This window comes from Nasonia vitripennis, assembly GCF_009193385.2.
Source record: "Nasonia vitripennis strain AsymCx chromosome 1 unlocalized genomic scaffold, Nvit_psr_1.1 chr1_random0015, whole genome shotgun sequence".
In the NCBI taxonomy this organism is placed as follows: domain Eukaryota; kingdom Metazoa; phylum Arthropoda; class Insecta; order Hymenoptera; family Pteromalidae; genus Nasonia; species Nasonia vitripennis.
This window is the reverse complement of record NW_022279604.1, coordinates 248,741-269,206: the sequence shown is the minus strand read 5'-3', so window position 1 is coordinate 269,206 and position 20,466 is coordinate 248,741. Positions and strand designations below refer to the sequence as shown.

At 36.0% G+C, this 20,466-nt stretch overlaps 4 protein-coding genes across 18 annotated transcripts in view; 3 read left to right on the top strand and 1 right to left on the bottom strand.

The window, feature by feature from the left end:
• The first annotated feature begins 17 nt into the window (after window positions 1-17).
• Window positions 18-1,560, top strand: LOC107981807 (protein MANBAL). Of its 4 annotated transcripts, XM_031922414.2 has the most exons (4): window positions 111-595; window positions 686-705; window positions 997-1,169; window positions 1,250-1,525. In XM_031922414.2, coding segments are annotated over exons 1-4 (294 nt in total). In that variant the 5' UTR covers window positions 111-593; the 3' UTR covers window positions 1,349-1,525. The 4 variants fall into 4 exon arrangements, with proteins under 4 accessions (XP_031778275.1, XP_031778276.1, XP_031778274.1 ...); XM_031922415.2 differs by lacking the exon at window positions 686-705 and having other exon boundaries at window positions 18-362; window positions 1,250-1,560; XM_031922416.2 differs by lacking the exon at window positions 686-705 and having other exon boundaries at window positions 95-347.
• A 1,036-nt stretch (window positions 1,561-2,596) lies between these two features.
• Window positions 2,597-7,379, top strand: LOC100114600 (protein transport protein Sec61 subunit alpha). Its single transcript, XM_031922411.2, has 7 exons — window positions 2,597-2,949; window positions 3,078-3,145; window positions 3,398-3,463; window positions 3,549-3,759; window positions 3,827-4,251; window positions 4,432-4,821; window positions 4,904-7,379. The coding sequence occupies exons 1-7, from the start codon at window positions 2,943-2,945 to the stop codon at window positions 5,165-5,167; spliced, it is 1,431 nt and encodes a 476-aa protein (XP_031778271.1). The 5' UTR covers window positions 2,597-2,942; the 3' UTR covers window positions 5,168-7,379.
• On the bottom strand, window positions 7,113-11,611 carry LOC100114637 (integrator complex subunit 5). Its single transcript, XM_008212025.3, has 12 exons — window positions 11,495-11,611; window positions 11,028-11,426; window positions 10,763-10,892; window positions 10,271-10,689; window positions 10,054-10,189; window positions 9,306-9,972; window positions 8,991-9,238; window positions 8,712-8,917; window positions 8,479-8,625; window positions 8,063-8,203; window positions 7,703-7,963; window positions 7,113-7,614 (listed from the first exon to the last, which is right to left on the bottom strand). The coding sequence occupies exons 2-12, from the start codon at window positions 11,253-11,255 to the stop codon at window positions 7,393-7,395; spliced, it is 2,805 nt and encodes a 934-aa protein (XP_008210247.1). The 5' UTR covers window positions 11,256-11,426; window positions 11,495-11,611; the 3' UTR covers window positions 7,113-7,392.
• Window positions 11,134-20,466, top strand: part of LOC100113493 (regucalcin) — a 50,792-nt gene continuing 41,459 nt past the window's right edge. For 5 of the 12 annotated variants that reach the window (XM_032601465.1, XM_032601461.1, XM_032601459.1 and 2 more), the window contains exon 1: window positions 19,845-20,054. Coding sequence is in view for 1 of the 12 variants with exons in the window: in XM_031922413.2 (XP_031778273.1) it covers window positions 11,671-11,779 (109 nt within the window). In the remaining 11 variants the exon portion in view is untranslated. Of the gene's footprint in view, window positions 11,780-19,711; window positions 20,055-20,466 lie in introns of those variants that run through there. The other 7 variants (XM_032601460.1, XM_031922413.2, XM_032601464.1 and 4 more) reach the window with 7 other exon arrangements.

Sequence of the window (20,466 nt, the reverse complement as noted above, 5' to 3'; positions counted from 1 at the left end):
TGGCTCTCACCTATATAGCATAGTGCGTTCTCGCATGCTCGCATCGCATATCAAATATATACAAGGAACTTGTCTCCCCAGCGGGCAGCGGCCAGCCGTCGAAGCAGTTCATTGCCAACTGAAGCGCGGCAAAGTGTCTATAGCTATTAGCTGTCCCCAGAGATCAGTATCCACTGCCAACTGCCAAGTCCACGGCGCAGCCATCGGCCGGGGCTCGGAAGTCCAGGGAGGTCCAGGGACCAGGCAGCCGCACCTAGTGCTCGTTTTCGCTTGGAACTGGGATCCGGGCGATCCGATACATTTGGCTTCGAAGACTCGCTGGACAGACTAGGATTGCGCGCGAGCATGTATTTACTAATGCGGTTGGCAGCTACCTATATTTCCTGAGCTAATTTCGCACAAAATGGAGTCGTCGACTGCAATACGCAGCTCTCTCTCTCTCTCTCTCTCTCTCTCTCTCTCTCTCTCTCTCTCTCTCTCTCTCTCTCTCTCTCTTTCTCTCTAGGAGACTAGGAGTCTATGCCGCTGCGATCGAGGATTATTGAACATAAATGTATACACATATATACACCAATGCTCTGCGCTACTAAACGATGTATATACAATAAGTACTGTGGATTGTGGAACTTAACTCTAGAACCATGGAAACCTGATGCATACTTATTTCTTTTTCATGATCTCTAAGGAAATTCCAACGAGAGTTCAGTGAGTTCGACTTGCTTGTGGTTCTTCTGTATAAGTTCAAACACTCACTACAAAAGTACAAATGCGTGTGCTTCAGTAGTTTTCATTCCGAGTGTTTATGTATTATCTGGAATATAAAACTATTACATTAGCATCTTTCAAGCTTATTTTTATTTTCTTTAGTTTGTATGTATTATATTAAATGAAACATCAATGTTGTCAGTAGTCAAATCAAAGCTGTGTTAAAAGCACCCTTTTCCTTAAACAAAAATTATTTCTATTGCTAAATTGTTGTGGATTGGAATGTTTTAGGTATGGCAGACTATGATCCACAGTTAAAAAGGTTGTTATTGCCACCAGAGGAGTCTTTCTTTGAAGTACTTATTAGGTATGGATTGTACGTTGGGGCAGTTTTTCAAGTGGCTTGTTTATTGGCCATAGTTATTTATCATGGAAGTTCCTCCGATAGCATAGCTGCCCTAAAGGTATGTTATAAAATGTGTAAAACTTATGTTTTCAACTGTATTGAAGAATAGTTTGTTTGAGAACTGTGTATAATTTTTAGGATGATCCAAGTGACATAGAATGCTCAGAAAATAGTCCTCAAGTAACTCCAAGAAGACCTCACAGACCTAGAAAGCAGGAGAAAAAGAAAAGGCGTTGAGGCTTGCCGATCAAAGGATTGATATTTTACATTTCATCAATTTATCTTGAGATAAAAAATATTATAAGATTTCTATACAGTATTTTGTATGTACAAAAATGTTCTATGTGCAATTAAGAAAAACTATAGACTCAATATATAATGTTACAGTATTTTGATTATACCATACTTAATGCACTTGTTTTTCTTTATATTAAAGATTCTTCAATTAAGGGGCCACCACACTTTTTATATAGATATACTGCCAATGTTAATTTACGTGACCATTTGCTCCTAACTTCTGGAAAAACGAAGGCTTTCATGACTTTAAAAAAATAACAGGACATAGACATGTCGGTACAATCTTTGCGCAGAAGTGAACTGGACATCATGCGCCAATGGGATCCTGGAAAAAAAGATACTTCAAAGTACGCTTTCGTTGCGAGCGTCTAACCTTGACCAAAATAAATAATCAATGATCGGTCTGATGTGACCAAAAATATATGACATATCTGGAAAGTATATTTTAAGTATTCTTTTTCCTGGGATTCTGTTCATAAATGCTGTCCAGCTTACTTCCACGCAAAGATTGTACCAAAAACTAGGTCCTGCTTTTTCTTGTAATTAAAGCAGTAATATCAGCGCACGTATTATTTTTATATTTAAAAAAGAATTAGCAATAATTATAATAAAATAGTAAGTGTTATGAAATATCAACAACTACATTGCTGGATATTATGATCCATCAAGTGATTAATCATTAGGTGTATCAAAAACTTGAATATTATGCGTGCACTTATAAATCAAAGATTCGAAACCGCCTGTATAAAATTGCTTGTAGAGAAACCTATGTGAAATAAGGTATTTACCAACGCATTGGTTGCACATGCGTGAGTTTTTTTATCATTTTATCAATGCATAGCTTTTGTATAAGATTAAGATAAGTCTAAATTATACAGAAAAAACATACAATCGCAGTCGTTTGGATATGCGGCTATTTAGTATAGGTATAGCGGCAGCTCGGGCAAGCAACGTCATCAGATCACGTGATCGCATAACATCGCTCGATAGTTGACGCTCTCTCTCTCTCTCTCTCTCTCTCTCTCTCTCTCTCTCTCTCTCTCTCTCTCTCTCTCTCTCTCTCTCTCTCTCTCTCTCTCTCTCTCTCTCTCTCTCTCTCTCTCTCTCTCTCTCTCTCTCTCTCTCCATCCCTTTCTCCGTCGATTCACAAGTGCTCCTCGCACTACCTATATACTAAACTACTATATTACTTCTCTAACGTGTCGTGGTTATGCGCATCGGCGCATGAAGTGAGAGAGATAGAGAGAGAGAGATAGAGAGAGACAGAGAGAGAGAGAGAAGAAAAACGAAGCGCGTTATGTTGCCGGCTAGAGAGCAAGAAAGAGCGAGACATATATATGTATATACAGGTATACATTGATTTCGGCTGAGCCATATAGCGATTAGTGCGGTGTCGTGTCTTTGCTTTTCTCTCGGGCGCGCTTGCGGTAGGACGAAACAAGCCCGGGATTCGATCGCCTTTTGTAGTTGTTGCTGCACCTCGTAACTTTGCTCGGCAGCGTTCAAGAAGTGGTGCAACAGCACCAACAGCAAAATGGGCAGTGAGTACAAGATTTTTTTATCAAATCTGAATAAACCTAATGACACCAGATGCACTCCAACCTCCTCCGTCTAGCAACATATTGCTACTTAGTACTTATTTCTGACTGGGACTCTTTCTGCTTTGCAGTCAAATTCCTTGAGGTGATCAAGCCCTTCTGCAGCATTCTGCCGGAAATAGGAAAACCCCAGCGCAAGGTGAGTTTTGCTAGGCTATTTTAGGATCGTCGCCACGGCTGACTTGCTCTCCCGCGTGCGCCTTTTCAGCTTCTCCATTGCTTTTCATACTCTTCATAATAAATATATTAACTGTATTTCACGAGTTCGCAGATTATCGCGATTGCGATTTTGTTGTTTTCTGCCTGGATGATGCGATTCAGCATCGCTACCTGATCTTCTTTTAACATTGACAGATGTTCGCTCTTTACTACTCTTCTCTTTTCTTTGCAGATTCAATTCAGAGAAAAAGTACTATGGACAGCTATAACGCTATTCATCTTCCTAGTTTGCTGCCAGGTGAGTGCTGAAATTTCCTGTTTTCACATTTCCTATTCTATTCTGCAAGAATTTTCACTAAAACACTGTACTTCATTTACTCTAGATTCCACTATTTGGAATCATGTCATCAGATAGTGCAGATCCCTTCTACTGGATTCGTGTCATTTTGGCTTCCAATCGGGGAACCCTAATGGAGTTGGGTATTTCTCCAATCGTCACATCTGGTCTTATTATGCAGCTTTTGGCCGGCGCCAAGATTATTGAAGTTGGCGATACAGCTAAAGATAGGGCTCTGTTTAATGGAGCTCAAAAATGTTAGTCATGAAAAAATATTTTTCTTTGATTTATGCTTAATATTACTCAATGCATCATCTCTTTCAGTATTTGGTATGATCATCACTGTTGGGCAAGCCATTGTCTATGTCATGACTGGAATGTATGGCGATCCTGCTGAAATCGGTGCTGGAGTTTGTCTCTTAATTATCATCCAGCTGTTTGTTGCTGGACTGATCGTCTTGCTGTTGGACGAGCTACTCCAGAAGGGATACGGTTTGGGAAGCGGTATCTCGCTCTTCATTGCTACCAACATCTGCGAAACCATTGTCTGGAAAGCATTCTCTCCAGCGACTGTCAATACCGGACGTGGTACTGAATTCGAAGGTGCTGTTATTGCTCTGTTCCATCTCTTAGCTACCAGACAAGACAAGGTCCGTGCGCTTCGAGAGGCTTTCTACAGGCAGAACCTTCCCAACTTGATGAATTTATTGGCCACCATTCTGGTCTTTGCCATAGTCATATACTTCCAGGTAAATACAAGCAATTTTAGAGTCTTACAATGCCTTTCCACTCTTTATATACATTTAATTTCTTTGTCTTTACATACATTTTACAATAAACATTTTTGACAGCACAATATTTTATTCAAACAATAAGCTTAATAAAAATTTAAACATTCTCATTCATGAATATTTTCTTTTTCCTATTAGGGCTTCCGAGTGGATCTTCCAATCAAATCTGCCAGATACCGTGGACAGCAGAGCAGTTACCCTATAAAACTGTTTTACACCAGCAATATTCCAATCATTTTACAATCTGCATTGGTTTCGAACCTGTATGTCATTTCTCAAATGCTGGCTGTAAAATTCCATGGCAACATCATCGTCAACTTACTGGGTGTATGGTCTGATGTTGGGGGTGGGGGTCCTGCTCGGTCTTACCCAGTAGGTGGACTTTGCTATTACCTTTCCCCCCCAGAATCTGTGGGACACATTGTGCAAGATCCTGTCCATGCCTTCCTTTACATTCTATTCATGTTGGGATCTTGCGCCTTCTTCTCCAAGAGTTGGATTGAAATCTCTGGAAGTTCTGCTAAAGATGTATGTATGCTTCGTGCTACTTTTATAAAAGTTTACTAAAAACATAAATCATTAATACATTTTTTTTTAACTATTTTCAAAGGTTGCTAAACAATTAAAAGATTCTCAGATGGTGATGCAAGGTCACAGAGAAAAGTCATTGATTCATGAACTGAATCGCTACATCCCTACTGCAGCAGCATTTGGAGGTCTCTGTATTGGTGCTCTTTCGGTTTTAGCTGATTTTCTTGGAGCAATTGGTTCAGGAACTGGAATCTTACTTGCTGTGACGATCATATATCAATACTTTGAAATCTTTGTTAAGGAGCAAAATGAAATGGGTGGAATGGGTACATTGCTTTTCTAAAATTTAAAATTGACTCTATTCACTCAAAGTCAATCATTGAGAATTAAGAACTGACAATTAATAAAATAATAGTCTTTCAAAGTCTAAGCCAAAGGTAATGGGAAAAAGAACTCTGAGGCATCACGAATGATATTGTTATGACTGGGTTCAAGTGAACGTAAGTAACAACACCTTATTTATGAAACGGAACTCAAACTCAGACTTTATTCAAACACGGGAACACGTTGAAGCTCATCACGATCTGATTGAACATAAACAATAACATTTGCGACGTTCTTGCTGTCGCTACTAGGGGTGTTCAAACGTTCTGGCTCGGTCACAACAATATTTTATTTTATGGATGATTGCACTGATGACTTCTATAGTTGTATAGAGTATTTTATAAAAGTGATTTTGATCTTAAAAGTCATTTCCCATATCAATTTTTGCTTAGGTGTTACATAGACTAATGAAATAAAAAATACGTATACTTGACATTGATTACAATGTCAACTTGATTTTACATCAGAGTAAAGTGCGAATCAATTGTACGATATTAATACTTCCGATTCAGCTTTCTATATTTTTTCACTAATCAATATTTTATAACAAAGAAATATAACTTCACTCTTTGAAAGTTTTATAACAGAAAGTGCCACTAGGATATCCAATTAGATTATGTATTATAAGAATTTGTAAGCATAGCTAATTTCTACAATTTAATTACGATTGTACAAAAACAATGTTGTTTATCTAATTGGATATCATATTATATAAGCAAATAAAAAGCACAATTTATTAAAGAAGCTGTTTCAGCTTACTAGAACTAGAAGCAATGCTTCAAAAAAATGTGCAGCAGTTTTCAACATTTTTTCTAAGGCTTTGAGTAGTTTTTAAAAATGTAAGTAGTGCTTGAATATTGATGAATGATGAAAGCTTGGTTTTCATAATCAATAGTTAAAATGTTTGCACAGCATTTTTTTATTGGACAAAGAGCCCACCTGGGTTACATGCATGCAATAACAGTAACATTATGTTCTCTGTAAAAAAATCATTCCTATATATCATTTTTAATAAGTACCAGAAACTCAATTAGAAATTTGTTTTAAGGGGCCACCACACCAGTTATATAGATATACTAACCGTTTTAAGTTGACGCGCTCCTTTGCTCCCAACTTTTAGAAAAATGGCTTTACATAGAAGTCTGAAAAAATTACTGGTTATAGTTTTTGATACCGTCTTTGCGCGGAAGCGAGTCGGATAGCAGCCGTCAACGGGATCCTAGAGAAAAAGATGCTTTAGAGTACCCTTTCCTTCCGAGCGCCTAACCTCAGCCCCATATATATATAATAAACAATAAACGATCGATCTGATCTAAACCAAAATATTTGACATATCTGGAAAGTATATCTTAAGTATCCTTTTCCCCTGGGAGTCTGTTGATAAATGCTGTCCAGCTCGCTTCCGCGCAAAGTAGGTATTAAAAACTATAACCGGTAATTTTTTCAGACTCCTATGTACAGCCCCTTAAGCAAAATCTTTTTTTTACTTTGTTTTTTTTGAGCGTACTTTATTTGTATTTATTTTTCTACTAAATGTGTAGCTTGAAAAATGCTTCGAATAGAAATTATTTATTCAAAATTACAATACAAATGGAGATTTATATTGTAACGCAATAAAAGACTATGAACAATTTATTAAAAGAAACTATTTTAGTAAATACTAAGCTTGAATGAGATGTTAAGTATTTGATAAGCTACCTATACACCTATATCCAAAATTGTAAAAAACAAGCAGAGACAGCAAAAATATTAGAAAGTGTTTTTAATATGGACCAAAACTGATGAATAATATCTATCAATAATTGTATACAATTAATATTGTCTTAAACATTTGTTACTATAAGATTTTGTCTAAATTATGTTTATTGTAGGTATAAAAAGACGTAACACTCTTAGACGTTTAGTGCATTTTAAATTATTTTATTAAAAATATTTTTCTGGGTGCAATGTCAGAAAGCTTATTTTGTATGATTCTGTGGGTGTTTATATATAGTTTTACTTGTTAATTTATTCAATATTTTCAAGTTTGGAAATATAATATTGTATAAAACATATTTACAAAGTTTCCAGAATTGATTTTTTCTTTAACTCTGGTATTATTATAATATACACTTTACAAAAAGTTATCTGTATAACAATTTTAATGTTATATTATATTTATTCAAAATTAATTTTTGTTCGCATTTATTTGTGCTCATTAAAAAATATGTTAGAGTACAATGAACCTAAAATGTGAATGTTTGCTAAAAATATGAGTCTTAAAGTTTCCGTGAACCGTATGTTCGGTGTCGAGGTATCTGTATCCCGCCAGGCAATACTTGCACCTTCGCTTCGCGTAAACAACATTGGTGATGGGATGTTTTCATGCATGTACATCCATACGCATTCACGCATAACAGTAGTAATCTGAAATAGACAAATTGTCATGCTAAACACACACACACACAAGTAGATTTATGTTGACAAGAATCGAAAAATGAAAATTGATTAATACCTGATGTGGTTCAAACACAGGCAGAACATCAGTAATGGTTGTAAGCGGTGGCGGAAGCAATTGTCCAAGAGCCATAACATTAGTTATCATAACACCTTTATTGAGATTCCAATTTGCTAAAACTGTAGCAACAATAGCTCTTAAAAGCACTGAACAATAAGCTAAAGTTGGTCTGTACCATGCCGTCAAATGTAACAATGTCCATAGTACAGGTGCATCTTTGAATGATCTCCGAATTTGCAAATCTCTTTCAACAGTCACCTGATAAATAACAATTTCATTTGGGTAAAGAATAGTAAATGGAATTATAATTAGTTCATGTATAACCATAAAGATGTTAATCCATCAAATTTTACATACCTTTGTAAATTCCTCATCAGGCCATGGTAATCCATTGTACATAACATCTGGAGATATTAGTTCAACCAACAGTAAACTGACCAGTGTTAAAGCATCGATGTTTACTAAATATTGCGCGGAATCTCGGTTGCTGCAGCACGCCTGTTATGAAATTAACAATTGATAAGTTATATAATCATTTATAGCACAGTGTGGCTAAAATCAGCTGTTAAGTCACGCCTATCTGTGACTAAAGTAGTCCTTATTTGCACCGTGAGGTTAGCGCACGAGCGTATCGAGTAGGCGAGACTTGCGGACATTAGCAATCTGCGATATAAAATTTTATACGATACTCTTGACTTAAATGGATCAGTTTTTTTTTAAGTCACACGTACCGTAATGTACTATTTATTCCACAGTGAAAATTATTTTAATACCTTAATAACGTCAGTCAATAGAGTGTTGTTTAATTTTATAATTTCTTTGTCTATATTATTGTCTGGAGCAAGTTTTCTTGGACCTTGTCCAATGATTCCTGCATGGAATACGGATGAGTGTCTTTGAGCTAGAATGGCTCCAGTTCCCTAGTATAAAATAAAGAGTTGAAAGAATAATTTCTGCTTTGACGTGACGCAGCATGTAGAAATAAGTTATTTATTTGATAAAATACCTGTTTGTGATTTTGTTGCAAAAGAAGTACTTCTGTGGCATTGAATTTGAATTTTTCTTTAGCACCAAAATATTTTGCAGGATCGCCAAATATCGCTATTTCTAAAATTTCTCTCAGTGCCAATACTCTAGCATATTGCGAATACGTCGTCAAGCCTTTGAGAAACCGACACACTATCTTAACTCCTCGTTGCTTTTTTATAATATCTACAAATCAGATTGAGAGAGCATGTGATTATTCATATATCAAACGTGTATCATTTTAAAATTGTATACCCACCATCTTCTGCTATGCATATAAAAAAATAGCGAATAATAGCTTTAGTTAATCTTAGAGTCAGTTCAACATTTGCTGGAAAATTGGTACTGTCTGGTGGATTAAGACAATTTAACAATTCAGCAATATCACTTGCTAGATCAAAGTTATTTGTTTTCATAAGGCATATTGCCATTTGCAGTAAATTAACTCTAATGGCTCTTGTTATGAAATTGGATTTTAAGTTTGGTACTTTACCAGAATTTTCCCATCTATAAATTATGAACGTTTAATAACTATGTTATTATCATGGATATAACATATGTAAAATGTACTCACTTTAATAGTACAGTCAAATTTTGAAATAGTTGCCTAATAGCCTGATTATCTGTGACATTTGAGTACTGTACTTCCCTTATAGCTTGCTCTACTACCTGAGTGAAATATCCATAATCCAAAATGGCATTTTCATTTTTATATTTTTTGGAAAAAAAATTGGCGTTATCTGTAATAAGGCGCACTAATACGGCCAAGTGAAAATTCGTTTGTGCTTTGTGAAGAACGTATGTTGCTGCTGATATTAATACATTGGAATTTTGATTTCCTAATAAAGATAATAACTTGACTGCAGTTTTAACTTTTAATGGTTGCGAGTTCAATAGAAGAGGTATGACAGTAGGTAAGTCTTGTTTGATAGATGTTAGCAATGGTATGTTAGTTGATCTACAATGATCTGTTCTAATAGTGAGCTCGATTTCTTCTAAAATCAATTCGAGAATTTCGCGACAAACGTTTTTTGCATTTTGTGCAGCATTCACACTGTGGTAGCCTACATTGCTAGGATTTAAACTCGTGTCCAAGAGAATATTTATAATTTGCAGGGCTCCTTGATCACATCCAAGTGCCAAGTGCACTGCTATGTTTATCAAACTTGTGGCATCATTTTTAAAATATTTCACCCAGTCCGTAGAAAATAATGCTAACCTTGGTATCACATCCGGCGTCACTAATCATAACAATTTTATAAGCTATAGATAAATTCATAATTCCTTCATTGTAAATTCATTTAACATTTTTATATACTTACATATTTGTGATAAATCATTTGTGAGAGCTTTCAGTAACATTGATGAAAGCGATGCCAGATTTAATAAAAATGGAACAGTGGCTAACCTTTGTACTTTTGTGTCTTCGTTTACATTAACGTTTTCATCTAAACTCCACTAAAAAATAAAGCGATGACGACTTATATTCGTATTAAAATGGTATACATTGTTAAAGAGGTAAAAAATAATGTAGCTTACCATAAACAAGTCTAACAATGCAGTCCTGATATCATAAAAGTGACTGCCTGCCAAATGAGTGAGAATTCCGACGACCGAATTTAATTTTTGATCCATTTTTTTGTCTTTACGCTCGCTGTTTTTCAGAGCACAGAAATCTTTCAAGCCACACGAGAGTACCCTAGTTATGACTACATTTGGAAAACAACTACCTACATGAGCGACAACCCAGTCAAAATGTGGGCTGTGCATTACACTTGTGTCCAGCAAGGCTTTTATACAAGATTCGGTATCAGCGTGCATTAGACACTGTAAACATTGTGCTGTGATGTCTATGAGGGTTCTAGTAGCTCGGCAGGACATCCATTGCTGAAGGCAATCGTTAATTCCTGCACTACCTGACAAATTGATGTGCTTGGAATGGTTGGTGGATAATTTACCTGCAAGGATAGGGGGTTGATTAATGATTAAGAGTCTGCAGCGGTATAGAGGATGTTTTAACTGATGGCTCACCAAGAAGATCAAGAGACCATGCTGATATGATGGGAGCCCAGGCCTCTGGGTTGCCGTTGATAAAACTACTGAGGACAAGGTGTATTTCGGAAATTATGTTTTCCTCACTAATGGGTACATTCTGCCTCATCTGAAATAGAGAAAATGATGAATGAAATCGGCGAAATATTGAGAATGAAACTGGCTCGTATTGAGAACTAGTATGTGCTTACATACGCTTGTTGTAAAAAAGAAAGGAGTCGGGCATAAAGAAAAAGCAAGATACCTCGATTTGGCGCATGTGTTTGTTGACAGCAGCAAAGAAGACGGAGCAGAAGTACTCGAGTACGGCTTCCCTCGTGGCCGGAACATTCTTGAGAAGCCCAAGAGCAGTTCTCGTGACCTCGAGCGTGTTTGAGCTTTGAGAGTTTCGCGCGGTAGTAATGGAAATAAACTTCCTAACCTCGAGCATGATGTCCTGCGGTGGAAGCACGGTGTCCGTAAGGTGCAGCATCTCGGCTCAAACTGACTACTGAGCTTATATTAGGTCTGTGTGTGTGTGTATATATATATATATATATATATAGCCGCATTAGCCGCCTGCCGCCACCGCGCTTGCACCAGTGATCAGAGCAAGTTGTCCCTTGTATTGTCCGCGTCTCCGCAGTCTGCGGGCGCGATATACCTACTTAAACACAATATAGGTATAAACTAGCTATAAGGTAGGTGTATATATAGATATATCGTATGTACGTATTGCAGATTGTAGTATGTTTAGCCTTGTAGTAGAGGGCGTAGACTGTATACTGTATGTATAGACAGCGCGCTACTAATGCGCGAGATAATATATATAAGTAATATAACGTGCATGGTGTAGTATATCTATAGTATATTATGCACCACAGCACCACGGAGTCCACTGATCGTATATGCGGATACCGCGTGAGAGCGACACAGGTGCTGGTAAAAGTTTTCCATTTCAGTCATACCGTATCCATACGCACTTTTGTACGAGCACTTTATCAGGATATATCACTGGTAAGTAGCAGAAAATACTAAGTACTCTGCGATCGCAGATCCAAGTCACTAATTCAAGCTCCCATAATGCTTATTATTTGGACAAGTTGTTGACAGTCTGTGGACATAACCCGAGACATAGTCTCTGCATGAGCTACGTTAGCTATGTATACACGTTGTAAAAATGCCACACTGCGAAGTGCGAACAGAAAACTTAAAATTGTTTTCATTCGTTGGAAAACGCTTCGTTTTATTATTTTCCTTCTTTTATACCCTGTACAACTTATTCTATAGGTATTGCGCCTCGCTACCGCACTCTCCAAGACAGACTGCCGGCGCTTGGCTGCTGTAGATAGGATACAGCTATACGTGTTGTGTGTACAGTACACCCGTCCCGATTAGCCTGCATGCATTCAAAATCAGCTGAGATCAGCATTCCAACTGATTTCGGTATTATATAGCATCAGGGACTTTATATCAATCCATCTACAAAAAGGAGATAGCGATTAGTATCGAATTGAAGCTATAGAGCCAATTCAGCCGTTATCGAAAGATTTCATCAGTGGGTAGTGGGCTATACAGTGGAAATAGGGAGCAACTTCATCAGAGAGTTCAACAACATCAAAATCTGAAATTCAAACGCTGATGCGCCAATTATGGTTTTACGCGATGTTTAATGAGTAAATAATATTTACATTCCAAGAATGAGCGTCATTGACGTCGAGATTGAAAGTGTATATGCGCAGATAATCATATAAGTATAACACTTCATTAGAACAAATGAAGATTCGGCATTAAGCGCACACGTGTGTATGTATGTATGCATTAATTGTACGTTTGGCTCTATGCAGTGATGTAATAAAAAACCGCTGCCAATTCTTTGTCGCACGTAGCTTCCTTCAAAATTATGTATTGCTTTAATATCAAAATTGTTTTTAATTCACACATAATTACACAGTTTTTGTACTTTGCTCTTTGATGGATTAAATTATTTAACAAGTGCTGCACATAAGAGGGCGAGTGGGAAAAAAAATTTTTCAGTTACCGCCCTAATGAAAAATCTCACGTGAGATCACAGGTGAGATTTTTCAATAGGGCGTGTAACACGTGCAAATACTGAAAATATACACGTGTAAGCGTGTATTTCAGTATATTTGATCTATTTCTCGGGATTAAATAAATGAAATCATTTAAAATAACCTAAAATTTGTATTATTCTTTCTCTCTCGCTCGCCGAGCTATAATTAATTAATGGCTGCGTTAAACGAAATATCGCCATGATAGAAACGCATATGCAAGACTTAAAATCTTGTTTTTCATGAATTAATAAAAAGAAAACAGAAAAAAACGAGAACCTCGGTAGATTAAAATTCATTTTATAGAAGCTGAGATAGAAATGATGCAGTTTTCAGTTAAACAGAGTATACAGGGTGAAAAACCAAATTTTTGAACTTTAATATCTTCGAGATTCGAGACTGACTGGTTCCGATGATCTTCTGATATATACAGGGTGTTTCATTTTAATCCGACCACGACAAAAAACCATGGAAAAACTAATTTTAACGAAAAATGACCTTAACAAAAGTTGAAGGGGGTAAAGGGGGCCATCTAATGACACCAATACCTTTGACCTTGAACTCGATTTTCAAGGTCATTTGAATGTCATTGTATTTTTTTAACGGGAACCCCTATTTTTGACCTCGGAATACGGAGCAGCGGAAAAAATTACATCGGAAATGACATTTCAAGTTTGCCTTAGTGACCTTGAGAAGGTCAATTCAAGGTCAAATAAGAAGTATCAGCCTAAGATTGTTTTCCTTTCAATTTTTTCGTAGAATTATCATTTTGTTATTGTAATAAACATTAAGAGAATAATTGACTTAAAATGTGATTATGCTTTGCTGACTTCAAAGCCATTTTTAACGTCAAAAGTGCAAAAATGCAATATCAAATGTTATGTGGAGTCCATATTTATATCCTAACTTTAGCGTTACCCAGGAACAACGACGTGGACGTAATAGCATTGTGTTCCCTTTGGGGTGCTTGATTAAAATGAGTCCCCTTGCTTCTCACTTTTCGGGGTGCTTAATTAGAGTGAGCCCCCTTGCCTCTCACTTTTGCTCAAAATTCAACGCAGGTGCTCAAAGACACCACCATTTTGTTGGATACACAATTCAATTCGCTGCTGAAAATGTTCTACTGATTATATCTTCCCTTGTTGTAGATTCATGTTCATAAACAACATCTTTCAAATACCCCCACAAATAGAAATCGGGTGATGTCATATCTGGAGATCTCGGTGGCCATCGAAAACCCAAATCTCCACGTCCAGTGCGTCCAATCCACCTGTCACGGTAATTTTGATTAAGATATTGTCTAACTATTCGAGCATAGTGCGCAGGAGCTCCATCTAATTGAATCCACATTCTTGCTCTTGTGTATAAATCTACTTCTTCAAGAAGTACTGGAAGACGTTCTCTCAGGAACTGTAAAAAATTATGGCCATTTACATTTTCATCGAGAAAGTATGGGCCTCCAAGGTATCCGTTAACAATTCCACACCAAACATCTAGACTCCAACGATTTTGGTTATCTATCTGCCTGTACCAATGCGGATTAACATTCGACCAATAATGACAGTTGTGTCGGTTAAGCTCTCCATTGCTTTTGAATTTTGCTTCATCAGAAAACATTACGTATTGAAAGAAGTGACGATCATTAGCAATCATTTGTCGTGCCCATTGGCAAAACTGTAGCCTTAACCTCATATCAGCAGGTGTGAGATCCTGAGTCAAAGTAATATGATATGGATGATAACGTTGACTTCTCAGTATTCTCCAAGCAGTAGCCATAGGTATACCACTTTGCCTTTGAATTTCACGGGTACTAACGTGGGGATTCAAATGAACCATTGCTAAAATGACCATTACACGAAGATCATCTTCGTTGTAATTACGACGTTCTCTAACCCGTGCTAGTTGCCCTTGTTGAGCTCTACGGTAAATCTCACGAATGGTTGTATGACTTGGATGTCTTCTATCGGGATATAGAATTCGATACAAGGCTGCAGCTTGTCGATAATTACGTCTATATTCACCAAGAATCAATAAAATATCAACCCTTTCAGCGGCTGGATAATCAGCCATTGTTAAAAATTTATAACAAGTTCAATAAAAAATTTTGTTTTTACCAAACTGAACAAATTAGATAGCTTTCGATGAGTAATAAATTTTAATAGAAAAAATAAAGGTCAATGAATGAAAAAGAGAAAATGTTAAACAAATGATATTTGATTAGTTTGGCTAATCAATAACTATTCAATAACTAGTAAACTATTGAATACTAAGTGTAAGTAACAATGAGTAGAGGATAAATTCATATGAAAAGAGATCTCTTATTAGAAAAATTGTCTATTTCAACAATGAGTCGCGGGAAAATTCAACATGAAAAATCATCTTTACAAAATAAATTATTTATTTCAACAATAAATTCAGGCAAAATTCGATGAGGAAAATTAGTAGCCAATTGTGCCCACGTCGTTCCTGAGTAACGCTAAAGATAGGATAAAAATTCGCTTACGAAAACATCCCAAGAACTGAATAGAATCCAAAAAAATGGTGGTGTCTTTGGGCATCTACATTCAAATCTGTACATAATAAAAGTAAGAGGCAAGGAGACTCACTCTAATCAAGCACCCCAAAGGGAACACAATCCTATTACATCCACGTCGTTGTTCCTGGGCAACACTAAAGTTAGGATATAAATATGGACTCCACATAACATTTTATATTGCATTTTTGCACTTTTGACGTTAAAAATGGCTTTGAAGTCAGCAAAGCATAATCACATTTTAAGTCAATTATTCTCTTAATGTTTATTATAATAACAAAATGATAATTCTACGAAAAAATTGAAAGGAAAACAATCTTAGGCTGATACTTCTTATTTGACCTTGAATTGACCTTCTCAAGGTCACTAAGGCAAACTTGAAATGTCATTTCCGAGTAATTTTTTCCGCTGCTCCGTATTCCGAGGTCAAAAATAGGGGTTGCCGTTAAAAAAATACAATGACCTTCAAATAACCTTGAAAATCGAGTTCAAGGTCAAAGGTGTTGGTGTCATTAGATGGCCCCTTTTGCTGCCTTCAACTTTTGTCAAGATCATCTTTCGACATCAGTAAAATAAAACCAGACAAACAGCTGTTTAGCAGATTTTTTGATATTTGACCTTGAATTGACCTTCTCAAGGTCACCAAAGCAAACTTAAAATATCCTTTGCGACGTAATTTTTTCCGCTCTATCCGATTCCAAGGTCTAAAATAGAGGTTCCTATTTAAAAAAATCACAATTACCCTCAAATGTCCTTGAAAATCGAGTTCAAGGTCATAGGTGTTTGTGTCATTCGATGGCCCCCTTTACCCCCTTCAACTTTTGTTAAGGTCATTTTTCGTTAAAATTAGTTTTTAAATGGTTTTTTGTCGTGGTCGGATTAAAATGAAACACCCTGTATATATACAGGGTGAGTCATTTTAATCTTTAATCTCAATTATCTCGTTGGCAAAGCATGCCAGCGAAAAAAGTTTCGGGTAAAAGTTTTAGGATTTTTCCCTGGCTATCTGATGATGACCTTGACAATGTCATTGAGCATGACCTTCAAGGTCATTTGAAGGTTAAGTCGATTTTTTCAAATAGAAACCCCTACTTTTGGCACCAGAAATGGAAAGAGCGGGAAATTTTACGTTTGAACATGTGATTTTGGAAACAAATCATCTTTTGTGCGGAAATTACCTTTGACATCAGCCGAACCCAGGATGCACCATCGAGGAGGTTGTCAAAAGGATTTAGCATCCCATTTTTTGTTTTTTGTTTTATTTTTTTTTTGTATTTTTTTTATTTGTTTTTTTTTGTTTTTTCCCTTTTTGTTATTTTTTTGGTATTTTTATGGAATGTTAACTGGAGTTAACCATTGATTAATTGTTCGAAATTACCGCCGTTTTGTTGGTGCAAAGATCAAGTCGAGCTCTGAATTGTCTTATGGTTTTAAGTAGAACATCTCGAGGGATTGCTGCACAAGCTGTACGAATGCGTTCGATCATATTATCTCGCGTTGTTGGCCGTTGAGCATAAACAACATTCTTAAGATATCCCCATAAGTAAAAATCGGGAGGGGTTAAATCAGGTGAACGAGGGGGCCAGGCAACTGGGCCACCTCGCCCAATCCACCTGCCATTGTAGCGGGTGTTTAAATAATCACGAACAATGCGTGCATAATGTGGTGGTGCTCCATCTAATTGGATCCACATTCTTAGCCTTGTGGCTAGGTCTACATTTTCTAGTAATTCAGGTAAAATGTCTCGAAGTAATCTCAAAAAGTTTACCCCATTCACGTTCTCTTCAAAGAAATAAGGACCAATCAAATAGCCATTGATGATTCCACACCAGACCATAACACTCCAGCAGTGTTGATTGCCTATGGGCCTGAACCAATGAGGATTTTCATCTGACCAATAATGGCAATTATGTCTATTCAATTCTCCAGTGTTTCTGAATGTTGATTCATCTGAAAAAAGAACGTGCCTGAAAAAGTCTTGATCTTGTTCATTCGTATTGCCCATCGACAAAAACGTACTCGCAAAATCATATCATTTGGAGTTAACTGTTGTGTTAATGTTATGTGATAAGGATGATATCTTCTCGCTCTCAATATTCGGGATGCTGTTGATTGAGGTATACCTATTTCTCTTTCTATTTGTCGAGTACTAATGTGAGGATCAAGATGAATAATCGCTAGAATGGTAATAACAAAAGGATCGTTTTCGTCGTATTCATGGCGTTGACGAACAAAAGCTCCATTTCGAGCTCTCTGAGTTAAGGTTTGAATAGTAACATTACTTGGGTGTCTCCTATTGGGATAGCGTTCAGCATAAAGTCTGGCAGCTGCTGCATAATTATTTTGACTTTCTCCCAAAATCATGATCATATCAACGATTTCGTTGGGACCATAATCAGCCATGATCAAAATCAAAATAATTTGTTACAGACCAGTAAACAGGGAAACAGATTTTTTTCAATAATAATTATCGATTTACAAGAAGTAAAAAACACGATTAAGCTTTTCTGCACTAAATTGCTATCTACATAACTGTTAAGAGTAGTTCACTCTCAAAAATTGACACTAATACAAAATAATGGAATGACTTAACTACATCAAGAATTTTGAAAATTGACACTAATACAAAATAATGGAATGACTTTGAAAATTTTTGAAAACTGAAAAAATTACGAAAATTTTAGAAAATATTGAAAATTTCTGGAAATATTGAAAATTTTTTCATTTTTGAACGCATGTCACTCTCTTTTCATTTATGGGGCTAAAAGTAGGGGTTTCCATTTCAAAAAATCAACTTGACCTTGAAATGCCCTTGAAGATCCTGTTTAACGACAGGGTCAAGATGACCATTCGTCAGCCGGGGAGAAAACTGAAAACTTTTGTGGGTAACATTTTCTCCTTGAATGCATTCGAGTTCAGCTAACCAGTTGTACTGTTATCGGCATGACCAATGACCTTGACCATTGAATTCAAGGTCAAGGCAAGGTCATATTCAAACGTAAAATTTCCCGCTCTTTCCATTTCTGGTGCCAAAAGTAGGGGTTTCTATTTGAAAAAATCGACTTGACCTTCAAATGACCTTGAAGGTCACGCTCAATGACATTGTCAAGGTCATCATCAGATAGCCAGGGAAAAATCCTAAAACTTTTATCCGAAAAATTTTTCGCTGGCATGCTTTGCCAACGAGATAATTGAGATTAAAGATTAAAATGACTCACCCTGTATATATATATATATATATATATATATATATATATATATATATATATATATATATATATATATATATATATATATATATATAATATATATATATATATATATATATATATATATATATATATATATCCCTATCCCTATTAGTCCAGTAAAATTAGCTGTGAAATCGCCCTGCGGTAGAAATGGCTGCATTTTGGATATTTGGTAAATCGGGGTCGGAAAAGCCGATTCTGAAATTTGCAGCTTCCTAGAACGAGGGGTTCTATGCGAAAACAGCGTGTGGAAGTTATTTTTGCTTATATCTCGAGATCGGCTTGACCTATGAAAAAATGGCTGGCATCAATGGAAAGAGCGTTAAATTTTGCATTGGAAACGATTTTTTACTCGATTCCGATGAGCGCAAAGTTCCGAGATAATTAATGAAAAAGAAATTTGCTTGGTGTAGAGGCAGGGGAGGGGAGCGCTTAGACGACATGGCCGCCGCCGCTCTCTCCGCGCGCAGCGGCGGGACGGCGGGAATCGAGCTGCGTTTGAATGCGTCATGCGAAAATATAATTTTTGACTTCGCGGCGACACCCGGAAAACTATGTAAATTACTTGAATAAAATTTTTTTGTTAGACCTATTTTTTAAGGAAGTAAAGGTAATCACAAGTAGTATGTACATACAATTCTTCTTATTAAAATTACTCTTGTGAATAATTTATGAAAATATTGGGATACCATTTTTAAATGTGGCTATTACACAACACAACGGGTAAATAATAGAAAGATAAAAATGTTAATTTAAAGTTGACCTTTTTATACAAAGTTATAAATGATCCTGACTATCGCAACTTATTTAATTTTTTTTCTCTGTGTTTATTAACAACTCCGTTTCGAAATATAATTATTTTTATAACTCCTTTTATGGTTCTTGATTTTTCTATATAATACAAGGTATTAGTATTTTCAAAATCATAGCTATACTATACTATTTGATGTTCTTTATTTTACGAAAGTATGAAAAATATGAAACGTAATTACTACTAAATTTTTGGTAATCTCGAAATGGAATTTCGAGAAAAATTTTTTAATTCAGATTATTTAGTGCGATATAAATACCAGTGTCTCAAACGCACTCTGGAAAAAATCATTCGCGACGTATCATATAACCGAACTCATCCCAACGTCCTGTCACCACATACTAAATGTTTATAAATTATGAAAGTCAACGCCACATTCTCAATTCATTACTCGAGCTGGTTAATCATACGTCAGAACACTTTGGTATCTCATCGAAGTAACATCGTGCTCTAAAGAGTGTATTCCAGAGTCATTATTAACTAAAAATCCATTAGAAATCACAAAATTATTGTTTTTTGAGTGTGTGCCTTGACAGTTTTTTAATTTGTTATACCAGCTTATTGATTGGTTTCTGAATCCTAGAAGAATATTTTATTATTTTCGAAGAATTTATTCAGAATTACGGTATGTACACATATTTTATTTATTCATATAAATGCTAGAAATTTAGATTAAATATTTGAATACGATTGACATTTAAAAACTTTATGGCAAAGAAAATAAATATTTATTGAAAAAACATGCTAGGTTTGTAATGCAATAAAATAGTGTCCGCACTACATAATGACATTATTCAAATAATGCACTGCAGTAGATTTATGTCAAATACTTTTTCATTTTAAATAGTACAAGTAAAAGTGTTAAGTTAGTGTATGCGTTAGATATGAAAATATTATTTGCATTTTCGCAACGAAGATAGTACATTATTACGCTCTTTTGCGCAAGATATCTGATTCGAACTATTTGAATTTTGCATCGTGTAATATGGGCTTTGCCGAAATCAAAGTCGAGATTGAGTGATAAGAGGTAAAATCAA